Source organism: Poeciliopsis prolifica, unplaced genomic scaffold (assembly GCF_027474105.1).
Source record: "Poeciliopsis prolifica strain line A6 unplaced genomic scaffold, Auburn_PproV2 SCAFFOLD057, whole genome shotgun sequence".
NCBI lineage: Eukaryota > Metazoa > Chordata > Actinopteri > Cyprinodontiformes > Poeciliidae > Poeciliopsis > Poeciliopsis prolifica.
The window spans coordinates 620059-635481 of NW_026562432.1; the positions used below are offsets into that span (position 1 = coordinate 620059).

General features: G+C 41.6%; 1 protein-coding gene across 2 annotated transcripts in view; it reads left to right on the top strand.

Annotated features, from left to right (window-relative positions):
- adamts18 (ADAM metallopeptidase with thrombospondin type 1 motif, 18) overlaps positions 1 to 15423 on the top strand; it is a 57860-nt gene that overhangs the window by 25385 nt on the left and 17052 nt on the right. Inside the window, exons 9-16 of one of the 2 annotated variants that reach the window (XM_055060066.1) lie at positions 301 to 438; positions 753 to 906; positions 3761 to 3856; positions 5182 to 5330; positions 10154 to 10326; positions 11016 to 11146; positions 11598 to 11721; positions 11878 to 12122. In XM_055060066.1, the coding sequence (XP_054916041.1) occupies positions 301 to 438; positions 753 to 906; positions 3761 to 3856; positions 5182 to 5330; positions 10154 to 10326; positions 11016 to 11146; positions 11598 to 11721; positions 11878 to 12122 (1210 nt within the window). The remainder of the gene's footprint in view (positions 1 to 300; positions 439 to 752; positions 907 to 3760; positions 3857 to 5181; positions 5331 to 10153; positions 10327 to 11015; positions 11147 to 11597; positions 11722 to 11877; positions 12123 to 15423) is intronic. The other variant, XM_055060067.1, reaches the window with a different exon arrangement.

Genomic DNA, 15423 nt, shown 5'->3' on the forward strand with positions numbered 1-15423 from the left:
CCCATCCATTCAGTTCCTGCAGACTAGCCAGCAGGAATTAGCAAACAGTTATTGGTACTCCACATCTGCTGAGCTCATGAAACGAGCTGCATCTCAGTGCAACACTGGGGAAAATGAATTGAGAGATTCAGTTTTAAATGGCCATATTTGCAGAAACAAATGTCCTTTAAAGGCATATCAATTCTTGGGAACTGATATTTAATTTTGCTGTGCAACAGTAGAAAACAAAATGTCAGAATGTTGATGTATTTAACTGTATTCTTCTAGTCAGAGCTCAACTTAATTTTTTTCTGTTTGTAGTTTTGGGATGATCCATGACGGGGAAGGGAACCCTTGTCGTAAGACGGAGGGCAACATCATGTCTCCCACTCTGGCTGGTAATAACGGGGTTTTCTCCTGGTCCACTTGCAGTCGGCAGTACCTCAGCCGCTTTCTTGGGTAGGCTCTACAACAGCGATGTCAAACTCCAGTCCTCAAAAGCCGCTGTCCTGCAGTTTTTAGAGTGCCACAGGTACAAAACACTGGAATGAAAACACTAATTACTTCCTCCTTGTGTAGATCAGATCTCCAGAGCCTTAATGACCTAATTATTCTATTCAGGTGTGGTGCAGCAGAGGCACATCTAAAAGTTGCAGGGCACTGGCCCTTCAGGACTGGGATTTTATAACCTGTGCTCTACGACTTCAGTTTAACATCACCGCTGTTGCTTTCTTCATATTTTTGACGTTGCTCGTGTGCCATCTGCTCACCAGAACAGCCCAGGCATCTTGCCTCGGAGACGAACCCAAACAGATCGGTCAGTACAAGTATCCCGAGCAGCTTCCCGGCCAGCTGTACAACGCAGACACACAGTGCAAGTGGCAGTTCGGATCCCAGGCCAAGCTATGCGGCCTTGATTTCGTCAAGGTAATATCTTAGTGCTTCATTCTTCTTTTTCTTAACACCAGGTAATTAATTAGTTACAGTCATTTTCACTGCTTGCACACTTTTTTGTGGTTGTCCTGCTGCAGCCACAAAATTTAACAAATATTAGGATTTAATGTAAAATTGTAGGCTGAAGGAAAGTGACATGAAGTTCCCAACGTGTTTGACTAAAAATCAATATGAACAATTGTTGCCGATACTAATATGCGATCCCAACATTGCTGTTATGGCCAATAACTGATATTTACCAATATCATAAAAATATATTTACCTACCTGTTTGACACAAAAAATGACATTACTTCTCTTCTGCAGTTAAATCACTGTCACATGATTGAACAAAAACCGCATTACCAACACACATCCTTTACCCCCAAACAGCATCAAGATGGAAACAAACATTGATTGTAAATATCGGCTCAGTTTTATTTAGCAGACCAACATCTTAAAAAATGATGATGTGTATGCCAATAAGAATGTTAATGTCAATATGTCGTCCATTCCTACTGAAAAGTGTGTCTTGAGTTTGTATTCAGCCCCTCTGATCGAATAGTCGTTTTCATACAGAAAGTGGTGAGGCTTTGCCCCAGATGGTTTATGTACTGATAGGTTTGGAGACCTGCTCTATATATTTAATTATAAATGGAATTTACTTTCCACTTCATAAATATGCACTACTTTCTGTAGGTCCATCACAAAACTAGCTAATAAAATAAATCCATCAATCTCTCCAGTTTTTTTATGATTCCTCACTTCCTGTAAATTCAACAGATCCTGGCAGTTTTTCGCACGAATGCGTAATTATGAGTTCAATGTGAATTTTCCGCATGTTGAAGTATATTTGGTTTAAGTGACTGATAACTCCCACCTGCAGGTGTCGGTATTTCTTCCATCTACTGCCTCAGCCTTACTTGATGTCAAGCTATAGTCTGTGATCGATTTGGCGAGTAACCAAAAGTCACGTTTACCGTGTTACAGTAGCAGAAAAATGACAAAACTAGCAAAATCTTTACAATTTTCTGCAAATATTTCTAAAGTAGCTGCACAAAATCACAGAATTTTATTGCAACAAAAACATTTGCAAAAGTCATGGTAAAGTATGAGCACTTTTATTCGGAACCTTAGCTCTAAATTTTTACCACAATATCCAGATCTGCGATCCATATAATCATTCAGGGCCCCCTGACGTTTCATCCGTCATATTTACAGCCTTAAGTCTTTGGAAGCCCTGATATCAACTCTGAGCTTTAAACCACGGTTAATTAAAGCAGACCCTCTGTGAGCTGTAGGGAAAATAACCTATAGAGGTGGATTAGTGCTGTTTTCATTCTGATTTCCTATTCATGTGTCTCTTTGTCCAACTCTTGAGGACAAAAAGACACATGCTGGGTTGCTGTAATGAGAAACAGCAATCTGTGATCATACAAGAGCTTAAACTGTCTGCTCTGCTGCTCTATAGTGCTCCAAACTGGAGCCCTATTATTTATCATGATCTGGAAACCTCCCACCTTTGAGTCCACGTTACAGACATTGCTCGCTCATGCAGTCCCCCCCACCCCCCTTGCCCACGATCGTCGCTTTGACATGAGCCTATACAATCAAAGTGCATTGAATGTTGTGCATTCACATGCAAATTAGAAAACAAGCATTCCTCTTGCTGCGTTGCTGGGAAGTTGACTCCACTAAATCGTCCATCGGGAGATTAGCGCATGTTCATGTCGTCCCCCGATCGTAGCCCTGTCTCCCGCCGTCGGCCTTTCTTAGACGCGTTCGAGACGGTGGGTGGCAGAACCTTATTAACACTGGATTTGGGGCACCCCCTTTTCCTGTCCCATGTTGGCTTTGCCGTCACCCAGCTCCTCGATATCAGCCGACCCGAACTGTGTGAGGACAAAGAATCAAACAAGCAAGACTATTTCGGTCTCGTCGCTCCTTCCTTGATTGTTCCTCTGTTGCAGCCGGGCGAGCCGCCAGCGACTATCGCCTGTCTTTCGACCTCGGATCTTCCCCTGCGCTCACCCTGCCTTTGTTTTGTCAGGTCAGATGACACAAGCAATTATAGTCGCTCTTCATTAAAAACGTACATTGATTTGGTTTGACACAGAGTCTTTGTGGAGACGCCAGGTGTCGGTGGTGGGAGCCTGTTGAGCGGGTTTGATGTGCTTGTGGTTTGGTTGGGGAACTATAAAAGTAGGTGACATTAAACAGGGAAGCACCGATCCACGTTTTTTCACTTCCGATACCAATTTCTATATCTGAGGTTTAATATCGGCTGATACCAATTTCTATATCTGAGGTTTAATATCGGCTGATACCAATCCAATACAGAAAAACTGCATTGAATTAATTTGTTTAAACAGAGACGTAAATGTCCTGAATTACAAATGTATCTGATAATTATGAACCAATACAGCACACTTAATTACACCAATAACTTATGAATCTCGGTCAAACATGTTAAAACTGTTAAGGGAGTAGAACAATCTCTGCAAAACTAAATAATGAAGCGGATGGAACTTACAAAATCAGTAGGTTGTAAAAAAAAAAAAAAAACTGCAACAAACTTTCTTTCAAATGGTTCAGAAAGTGCAAAGGAATTCTAGATGCAATGTTGATTAATTAATAAAGCCTGACATCATTCAGAGCACAAAGGATAAAATTAGACTCAATAGATTCATGCTTATGGTCTGGGCATAAGTCTGTCATCAAGACCCAATTTAGAACTTTTTTTCAATATTGGGACCGACACAGATATTAATATCAGATCTAAGATTAAAGACCGCAGCCAGCTTCAAGTCTTATTTAGGAATAAATGTCCATCTATTTTTGTTCAACAGGACATCTGCAAGTCTCTTTGGTGTCACAGAGTGGGACATCGGTGTGAGACCAAGTTCATGCCGGCTGCAGAGGGAACCACCTGTGGTCCGGACATGGTGAGCGACAACATCCACTTGTGAAGGGTCACTTTTAGACATTTCTGACAAGAAGCTTCTAATATTTTTGTCAGAACTTTGTCAGCACTAAGGTTGCAAGTTAGTGACGTTGCACGTAGTATTCTAACCTGTCAGATCATTACCAGTTGGAAGGAGGACAAAAAGAGAACAAACAAGTTGTTAAAAATGGCATTTGAACTCGATCTGTTTGTCAAACTTAAGACCATTACCTTACAAATAAAATAGTGTTGTGTTATTTTGTGTCAGATGTTCACACTCTAATGAAAGAAGCGTCTTGAGTCAATTCAGCTCTGTTCTTCTGTATCAGATCGGAATTGGCCGATATTAAACCTCAGATATTAGTATCGAAAGTGAAGAAAGTGGATCGGTGCATTGTTATTTTTTTTGTAAATTCTTTCTTGATTTGAATTCATTCATAATACAGAAGACAAACAACACATTCAACAACTTGTTTGGTGCCAACATTTACATCAACAATTTTTCTATTTAATGTCCTATTTTGTCCATTTTCTGTCCCCTTTTGATTCTTAAAGTTTCAACCCATGTGTCAGTTTCTCCATCCTAGATATTTCGATCACTATTGAAGTCCATATGCTCCTCGTTGGGGTTTCCACTCAGTATTACTTTCTTTGCTGCCATCAGCAATGTTTTTACTAAGTGTTCATCACTATCTTGAATAATTTCCTCCGAAAATACTTCTGGTCTGACTGGAACTTCAAAACATTACTCAAGATATCACTTTCCACATCTTCTCCAACAGTTCTGTAGTGTTTTTGAGCAGATTGCTTTTTAATTTTGGTGTTATGAGGCTCTTCCAGGCAAACTCTCTTCATGTCCGGCAGAGTTTGCACATGCTTGCTGCATCCCTACCATACCGTATCACTTCCCATCTACTGTACAAGTATGTGCCGCTCGAGCACCAGACCGTACGCTGAAGTTTGCGGTTATAATGTAACAACATGTGAAAAAGCACATGTAAAAGCATTCAGGGTATTGTAAACACTAAGCCGGACCTTATTTCAAGTGTAGAAAGTTGATATTTTGACAGGTAGAAAGGTGGTGATGTGTGAGAGTGGCTCTTGGCTTCGATCAGCTGGGAGTCATGCACAATGGATGTGTGTTGTGCATGTTTTGGCTGTTGCTGCAAAAAAAAGAAGAAGAAAAAAAAGAGGGGCCAGGGCGTCCAGGTGTAGTGCCGGGCGTTTGTCCAATTCCCGAAACCCAGACGAGACACCCGAGCGCCGATAAGTTTGAGCTATTTCTGTCCTCTTCTCCATTCTGTTCCTGCGGGCTTTTTCTTCCAGTGGTGTCGGAGGGGTCAGTGTGTGAAATACGGCGAGCACGGGCCCAGGGCCGTCCACGGCCAGTGGTCAGCCTGGTCCCAGTGGTCGGACTGTTCCAGAACCTGCGGAGGAGGCGTCATGTTCAGGGAGCGATCCTGCACCAACCCCAGGTTCGTACGCACACGCACTCAGACGGTCCCTTTTGATTACGAAACAGTTAATCTCATCCACTTTCACTGCTCTGAAGCCGATTAGGTTGCCAAACAGATGAGGAAATAATTCATCCTGTCACACAGCTGACAGGAAAAATCTGACTTGCAGTCGTACCAGAAAGTTATTGCTGAAGCCTCTTTTGTCACTAAAGCTTTTATTTTTTTATGAACACCTGAAAGAACTTCCAGCCAGGTAGCTGTCAGCATGGATATGTGCACACATTTGACACACACACACACACACACATACAAATACACACACACACTTCTGTTTCTCTGTCTTTGCAGGACCTTTCTGTTGACATCTACTCATTTCTACAGCCTAACCCTTCCTTTTACCTTAAACCTAGCCATTACCATTCTATAGCCAAACCCTGCAATGTAATATGTGTTAGGAAACATTGCAGACGCTGCAGTGTATCAAATATATGGCAGGCATACACACACACATACACACACAGATAATGACTTCTATCACTACTTGACAGTCCAGACTGAAGATCTGTCTCTCAGAAAGTCTCCTGATACAACTCTTCTCTTTTTCTGAAGTCAGAAAACGTCCACTGAACTTGTTCACTCGCAAGTACAAGTCGTATCTGAGAAAGCATATCTTGCTACAAGCCAAGAGCTCTGTGAGCGTTGTTACAAGAACAAAGGGCATTGTTAGTTTTAATGTTGTGATGCACAACAGATGTGCAGCACCTTGTTGGTACAGAGTACGCATCGAGATTTATGTGATGTTTCAGATCTTTGTCTCGGGTCAAACAGAGCGACAGTCACGAAAAGTACTAAATAGATTGCGTTCCTAATGAGTTCTATTAGTGGGGATTTTATAACAAGCAAGTGTGCCAGACTCACATTAGTTGAAATACTTCATGCAGTAAACCCCTGATGTATTTTGTTGGGATTTTATGGGGAAAGAGCAAGACAAATTAGCATAGCTTTGGTTAGCAGACGTAAGAAAGGATACAAGGTTCCGATTTTTTTACAACTTATAATCTGAAACACATGGTGTGCATTTGTCAATATGTTATAGAACCACCTTTTTGCTGCAATTACAAGTACAGGTTTCTTGGCTTATAAGAAAATGTTGCCCATTCTCGTCTACAAAAAAATCTCAAACTCATTCAGACTGAATAAAGTTTAAGATGTCTTTCTTATTGCAGACTATATGAAGATGATCCTGTGTGTCCAGTGCTAATAGCAGAGCAATTTTTTCCTTTAGCGCTTTAGCATTTTTGATAACTTCAACATTTTTTAGCACACTTCGTATCAACTAAGCAAATTTTTCCAGAGAAATTCTAAAGCACGGTTTCTTGACTGTTTTGTAAACTCTCGGTTTAATAAAGTTTGACGTTTTGGTTATCAACTGTTCTTCATTCTTCATGTGGACAGATGATTATATTCATGTTGTTCTCTTTTTTTTTTCTGAAGCTTCATTAAGAACACAAAAAACCCCAAACCATACAAGTTATAAACATAAATACAATATCTAATGCCACTACAGAACTTGTAAACTATAAAGCTAAAATTAAATTGTTTGAGAGTTTTAGTCTTTCAAAGTCTGGCAGAATTTAAATTTAAGTTAGTACTTTAGGATTAGCTTCTGGTTAATACATTCCTGGTGCAGTGTTGTAGAGTTAGACAAACTAATATTTATGATTATTGCTTTAGGGTTAACATTTTAGCAACCAACGTTTTAATTATCTGTGCCTACCACTGTATTTTTCCACTTTATCTTACCAAGTGAGTGGCTTTTTTCACTTTTTAATACTTTTAATTTACCAAGACGATGTGAGCTTTTTCAACTCAGGTTCCTCAATACTGTAATGTATATTGGGATATTCCAATTTTGTCCATTTAAACACTGCGCCCCGTAATGTACAGACTTTCTACTACATCTTTCTCTTTGGTTCGGTTTACTGCTGGGGCCGACAGGCTGGTGGGGCTACTCTGTCCATCTCAGCCAACTCGTCTCCTAATCCCCGTGAAGGATCAAAGACGCTCTCCGAGGCTGGCTGCTTCTCATATGATACACATTATACACCGTGACCGGCAGACCGAAAAAGGGCCACAAAGCCTTCTAAACCGGGTTAGCTGTCAAGTCCATTTATCATTCCTGTGGCGTTAAACGGAACTCCGCAGGAGAGCCCACCGACTGCAGCTGCTAAACTGTGAGTTCTGGGATCAGCAGGACAAGTGGGTGGACGAATGATGGTGAAGGGTAAACATAAAATCCAATGAGGCCAAGTCATGATATCATTGTAAAAGCTCTGGTGCTTTAAAATAGTCATGGAAAACAATAGGACACTACGTTCCCTACTAGGATTTTTTTTGATCAGTGGGAAAGCAGGTACTTGTTGGTAAAATGCTTCCTTTAGTCTCCTACCAGTCTTGACTTCACATTATCGAAGGCTTTGTCTCATTTCTCACTTTGACAGCTGTGTGATGTTTGAGGTGTTTCTTCAGTACAGATCTGGGCTCTGTCTCCATTCCACGATCCATTTCTTGGTTTTCAGCCAATCGTTGGTTGATTTCCTGCTATGTTTTGGGTCCAGCTCCCATGTGGAATCCATGGCAAATTCTGTATTGCTATCATCTACCAGCTCGATGTTTCACACTTGGTATGTGGTCCTGAAACTATGGAGTTGATTAATGTCAAAGATGTCCTCTGTTCTGTTGTCCAGAAAATATTTTGTCCAAAGAACATTGCTGTATAAGTTCTGGGTTTTGTCCATGCTCTGTACTCATCTTTTTCAGAGAGGTTTCCACTTGTGTCGTTTGATGTGCGCCGTGTCTTTCTGACACGGCGCATGCGATGTCAGACCAACCCCACTATATGTCCTGTGATGGCATTTTACAAATTTTAGACACTTCTTTTGGCATCCTGTCATCTTAAGGGGAATTTTAGCAGATGTTTTAAAGGTCCTTCACTTGTAGACAGTGGCTGTTCACCACAAGACCTGTAAGGTGAACAGTGAACATCTGACAGAAGGTTCTCTGGTCAGATCAAACATTTTGACAAACACAGACCTATGACGAAGATTAGTTTGCACTGAAAGTTGGAAAACCTTTTACAATACGTTAATATTCACAAATATCCCACTTTTGTATTGTCTAATACAGAAAATTCATGTAAAAGAAATTACAAAATGGACAATTGTGTGTGATAAACTGTCACTGTAAAATACATCACTTTCTGAAGTGGTGCATTTTAATTTCTCTGCCCAAAGACCACCTTCCAGGTCAAACACTGTCGATTTATCTCTCATAAACAAGCATGTGAGATTTTCAGGCTCATGAATTTGACCCGGTTTTGTCGGGAACACATTTTGTCAACACCTCCTTTTAGCAGGGGCACATGACGACGCTTACTTGGACCCTGCTTTAGTGGATCTGCCCAGTCTCTTCCAAAGCTGGAATGTGGCTGTATTAGCATGTGTAAGAGGGACCAGGAGGGAGCAGGTGAGTCACAGAGAGTGCAAGAGCAGACATGATGACCCCTGACCCACAGGGGTTTCCGCTTCTGTCGCCGGGCAGATTTACCAGGCTATTGGGACATCTAAGCACCCTTTTGGGGTCATGAGGTTTGCACTCTTAAAAACTTGTTGAAGGCAAAGAGGATAAGGAAGAGAGATCCAAGAAGTTTGGCAAAAGAAGAATTTAGAATCGGGAAGGAGGATCTAACTCTCCTTTCGGATCAGTCGAGCGCTCTAATTAGGAGGACTTGACTGATGGTGTATACAGGGGAGTCCCCCACTAGCCCGCCGTAAGCACCTTACCATATGGTTTGTGTTTGTGCGCGGCTGAGTCTTAATAGGATCAGGACTATGAAAACCAGGGCCAAATCCCCCGTCTCACTAAAGGGAGGAAGATGGGCGCAGAGCAGGTATCACCCATGCTTCCAAACCTTTCAGGTTCTCCATCAAGTCCTTCTCTGATCGAGTCCAGATCTAAATGGACGGAACAAGCAGCTGAGCTGAAGGGGAATGTATGCTTCCCGTTGCTGTAGACACAGATATTTCAAAAAATTAAAAGGGTTTCTCTTTATTGTCCTAAGTATTTCTTTTTACAAGCAGTTACTTTTTATTGGACACAGTGCGGTTCCCCAGGCTGTGTGGGTGTTTATGTGCATGTGCAATCCACTTTAGTAAACAACAAAACTCAATTTTCTCTGTTGGTGGTTGTTTGAGAATGCCTGAAGAGACTGAAGAGAGCCTGGGAAGTCAGACCTGGCGCTTTCAGACAGAAGACTTCTGCCATTTGCCTAACAAGTGGTGATTTCTCAGATGAAAAGAGCTGATATATGTTGCTAAGGTGCTTCAGATGAAAGTTTGACAATTTTTTTTTTAAATTCAAACACTGATGAGTTAAATAAACCACGTCTTCTGAATTACTGCAGTCACATGCTTGAGTCAGCGAAATTTTACGATTGACACTCCACAGGTTGATAGTAAAGAATGTTAACCATTTCCTAGCGAACTATACGATTGTGTAGATGTGTGTAGTTAACTAAAACGTTAGATGCATACTGTATGTCACAAGTCTTCCTTAAGTGAGAATACTCTAGCAAATAGTCTCAAGCATTTATTTTCTTAAAGTTCTTGAAAATACAAAAACCTTTTTTTTTCAGCATATATTCTTGAGTTGTCAGTAACCTCCTCTCTCTTCTGTAACCCAGAAAAGAGTTTTGATTCATGTTGAGTCAGCTCTTCATTCGTGGCCATTGTCAAACTACCAGAAATGCATTGTTAATGAAACTTGCCGTATCCCCAACCCAGGCCCCAGAACAATGGTAACTTCTGCCCAGGCTCGACTCGTCTCAACCAGCTGTGTAACACCAGACCATGCCCTTCCAATGCCTTGGACTTTCGGGCCCAGCAGTGTGCCGAGTACAACAGCAAACCCTTCAGGGGCTGGTACTACAAGTGGAAACCTTACACCAAAGTGGACGGTAGGGTGATCTGTTGAGGAATGACATGTACTTGTATTGTTCTTTTATCTTGAATGTACAGAGAGTTCTACAAAGCCCAGGGCCAACTCTTGTATGTTCTGTGTTCCTCTGTTGGTCCAAATCTCTTTTCTAAAGTGTTTACTCCATGTAATGCCAAACTCTATTTACTGTCGCGATGATCAGAGCCACAAAGCTGCAGGAAACTATAGCTGTGGGTAATGTGCATGGGAAACATGTAGCCACCTGTACACTCAAACAAGGGGAAGGATTTAAAAAAGGAAGCCTGCAGGCTAGCTTTGTTACTCAGAGAAAGGAGAGAGAGAGAGTGTGTGCGGTGAGGAAGAACAGCGTGTTGGCTGTCATCCCAGGCCGGTTTTAAACTGTTGATGAATGGAGGGGACCATGTGGAGAGGAACAGATTCTGAAATGCTTAATAGGACGCTGAGCCAAGTCACCTTCACCATCATTTGTTTTAATCAGAGGCGGCTGTGGAGGCCTCTTTCTGATAACAGATCTGAATTAAAAAAAATAAGATAAAATAAACCAATGAGCCCACCAGAGTTCCACAAAGTGTTTCTGTCATTTCCATTTTAGTCCCCTGTAAAAGCTGTTCAGATTCTGAAACTGCAAAACTCACCAGGTCTCAGAAGAACTTTGGTGCATTCACACTTTCTTTCTCTTCCCTACAGAAGAGGACATCTGTAAACTGTACTGCATTGCAGAAGACTTTGACTTTTTCTTTGCCATGTCCAGCAAGGTGAAAGATGGCACCTCCTGCTCTGACCACAGAGAAGGTGTCTGCATTGACGGCGTGTGTGAGGTAACTTGGTTTCATGTTTTTTGTGTGTTTTTTTGTTTTTCTGCAGAGGGACAGATTCAGATTGAACTGACCCCATTCACGGTTTTTGATATGGGCTACATGGGTGGTTGCCCAGGGCGACATTAGATAGGGGTAAAATCCTCAAGGACTTTAGAAAATATAACATATCTGTCATGTTGTGCTTTGTGTGTTGTACAAGTTTGCTACTACTTGTGTGCATGTCTTCCTTGCTTTCTGCTGGTTAAAAATTGTGATAATTGCTCGCATTTTGATTGGTTGAGGACATGGCAGAAGGAGGGGCTTGTCCTTCCTTCCTTCAGGGAATCAGTGATGGTTCTTACAATTTCCATAAGAACCATCACTTTTCGCAGCTGTCGATAAATGTTTGAGAGCTGCTTTAGTGAATGTTTGACCCAGAAACCTGTATAATGGAGCGAAATGCCCTTTTCAGGCTGTTGGTTGTGATCGTCTCCTGGGCTCCAAGGCCTCCCTGGACGCCTGTGGGGTCTGTAAGGGCGACAACTCCACTTGCAAATTTTTTAAGGGCCAGTACACCCTGCAGCACCGGGCTAACGGTAAGCTCCACTAAACTCGCAGTTTTTCTGTTGGTGCTTTTAGTCACACACCAAACATTACTGAATAAGAGTGAAAGACTTGCATGGACTAAAAGGCAGTCTCTAATTTTATTTTTGCTATTGAACCTCAAGTGTTTTTCCTGTCTTCCTTCCCAGAGTATTACTCTATGGTGACGGTGCCGGCTGGAGCTAGGGGCATTCACGTTGAGGAGATGGAGGTGTCCACCAGCTACTTGGCTGTACGTTCCCTCAAAAAAAAGTACTACCTGACTGGGGATTGGACCGTGGACTGGCCAGGGAGGTTTTACTTTGGTGGGACTGTGTTCGACTACCAACGCTCTTTCAACAAACCGGAGAGCCTGTACACTGTGGGTCCCACTAACGAGACTCTGGTGTTTGAAGTAAGTCCCCGCTGCTCCTGTAGCTTTGTTTTAACTCTGAGCATGATGTGGCTTTGAGGTGGGACTAAGTTTGGCTTTCGCTTTCACTGATCTACCCTCTACCCCAACACCGCACTCAGTTACATAAGATTGATTAATTTACCAAGAAGTATTTTACAATAAAGAAATAATTAAATTCAAATTTTTCCACTTTTTGTTCTTAATTTTGAGGTTTTGCCAATGATTCAGTGTTATAAAGATTAATCTCTCAGGGCAGGAGTTTTTAATGCAGGATTGCCCGTTCCAGTATTAACACAATCACTACCTCAGGTTCATGTTCAAGTTCACACAAAACCATAGATTTGTCCCCTCTGGCCACTGACCTCCTGTTGCTTTGTTGAAGGCATGTGGCTAATGGAGCGAGTCAAGTCCTTAAGTCAACTGCTCTGTCCAAGCAGGGATGAAAACTGTAAAATCAGATGGTTGCCTGGAGTGAAGTGTTCTGCACAGCATACTGGCTGATTTATGAGCTTTTTATTTATTTATTTTTCTTCCTTCGTTCACATTTGGAGTCAGCGGTTTGTTACAAACCAGAGCTTGGTGAGGAGCACTTGTCTGTACCTGTCCTGAAACAGCACATTACGACGCTGGACAGGCGCATTCCCTAGACGGCAAAACCGACGTTCCACAAGTGGCAGAGTCATGCAGAGGTTTGAGCGAACGGAGGGGGATGTGAGGGAAGTTCCTCTGCATAACTTTGTCAGCAGAAGCATCTATTTTCTCTTGACCTCTGAGACCTGGCCATGAAAACAGAAGTGGAAACCAGCTGAAGAGCAGACAGTGAAGTGATTTTCATGTAAAAACTGGTCTCCACTTTGTCCCTTGGGCTACCGACACGGAGCGGTTAGAGCTGGAATGACTGGCCGCCATGAGTTATATTTATTTCCAACATGTCTTGGCGGTCACTTGTTTGTCTGTCTTGAAACATCCGAGTGCTAATGTTGCTATTTTGGTGAAGAGACTTTGGTCTGTGGCTTCGGGTGAGTTGCTGTTTGAAAAGTGGAGCATTGTCCTTGGTGACCCTTATTGAGATTTCAAACTAGTTTATTTCCACCTCAACGATGCACATCGCAACAGTATTCATTTAAATAAAACGTTTAAAGGTTCAGTTCAGATTTCTTTTTTAAGTGAAGTTCAGTTCAGTCAATATTGGTAACAATATCACCGATAAGTTAAGTTAAGTTTATCTGTATAGCACATTTCAAAGTGCTTTAAATCCTAAAAATATATTACAGTCACCATTTATGAAATATGCAGTGCAGTAAACATTATAGACAAAAACACATATATTTGAGTTGGATGGAATGTCTTCTTTTTTATTATTATTATTATTATTATTATTATTATTACTACTTAAACCTTATTTTGGTTACTCATCATTTCGATCACATACTCTATATACTGTGACATCAAGTAAGGCTGAGGCAGCAGTGCAGTAGAAATATGAAACATTGCCACCTACAGGTGGGAGTTAGCATCACTTAAACTTGGTGTTTTCAACCATTTTGCGATAAATGTGCAATGAACTCATAATTGGCAAAAAAGACATGAGGATCTCTTGATTTAGCATCAATTTTGATGACCCTGGATGTAAAATAATAATTTAATTTGGCAGCATACATTAAAAAATACTTTGATTTTATTGATGAATTATTATCTGGGCTCACATGTCCCTATGGATTCTTGAGGGCCAAACAAGCTGTGGCGAGCCCGATTTGACACATTGTTTTAGATCAAAACCTATCTATGTGTTACAATGTGTATATGTAGAAACTATTCAGATACATTTGAAGTGAGGCAAAAATAAAAAAGGAAACCGTTCTGAATGTGTCTGCCTTTCGTTACATTATTTTTTATTTGTGAGTCTCAAGCGAGTATTTATCCAGCGTAGCACCCGGAGATCATGTAGATGATGTGAGCATAATCTGCATTAGTACATCCAGTAATTACAAAAAGGAGACAGAGGTTGAAACAGAGATAAGAACGAACAGACGGGACGGACAGAGAGCAAGATTAAAAGATTAAGAATTCTGCAATTGAACTGTTTGGATGTGATGAGTTTGGGTCAGAGAACAAGGTCTTGCTCTTGCTAATGCAAATCTTCATCTGCGTCACACATTCTGCCATCGTGATGCTGAGACTGAAAAAAAAAGAGGACGGTGAGGGAGGATGCAAGTGTGGATCACTTGCAGTTCCTTATTCAGTGCGAAACACTGAAGGGAAAAGCACATGTTGTGGAGTGTGAGCGTAAGCTGTGACAAGGTGCTCACATCTGTTCAGCTGCTCAGCTGGCAGGAGGGGACTGGGGGGGTGTTCGGGGTAGGTTGACGAGGGGTAGTTAGCCACTGCCACCGCTGCGTAACATATGGCTGGCTCTGGAGGTTTCGGTGGACGCTAAGCGGGATTATTCCCTCGTGAAATTGAAATTCTTGTGCTTTGACAGGGCCAGGTCATGCCAGTCCAGAACACAACTTAGTCAGCCTGATGTCTGCACCCGGCAGATTGTGATTCATCTTCATCTCGTGTGTCTTGGGGATGTATGAGGTTGTCGGAGCTGTGAAAATCACGGCACTGTGATCTGCTGTTGCTCTGCAGTCAGATTAACGACATCTTCTCTGATTTTACACAGACAGTGCAATTTTTAACGCATTAAAGATGTTTTTTGTTTGTTTGTTTCTTGAGTGTTTTGCATGTATTGCGCTGTCATCTTATCATTTTGTAGGAATTGTCCCCTATGATCTATGTACTGTTTCCCAAGACGTTTTGTGGTGTTTTATGCAGCGTGTAAACCTAACCCGCTAAAAGACTTCGGATTAGAGAGGACACTTTCTCTGGCGCCCATTCCAACCAACTCTTATCTGTTCAATCTTTTTGAATTGTTGCAATATGACCATTTAGATGTAATACACCAAGCCATGGTGTGTTCAGTTTGAACTAGCTAGTCTGGACGTAGCTCTTTGAGTGCTCATGTGGACACCATGTGAGCATCTTTAATATTTTCACACATTTTGTTCTTTGTGTTTGTTCAGCTTGGCTTTTTCTCTCTTGTTTGCCTCACATTTAAAAAACTTCAATGCTTCTTTTAATGCTGTGTATTTTGTTGATTTATCTCAAATCATCTCTGTGTGTTTAAAAACAAAACAAAAAGAAATTAGCCATTACGGTTGCTGAAAAAAGCCCAGGTTTGCTTACGACTGAGTAGCATCACGTTGAACACTGTTTCCTGCCACCAGCTCTTCCAGAATGTGTGTTTTCCTTGCAG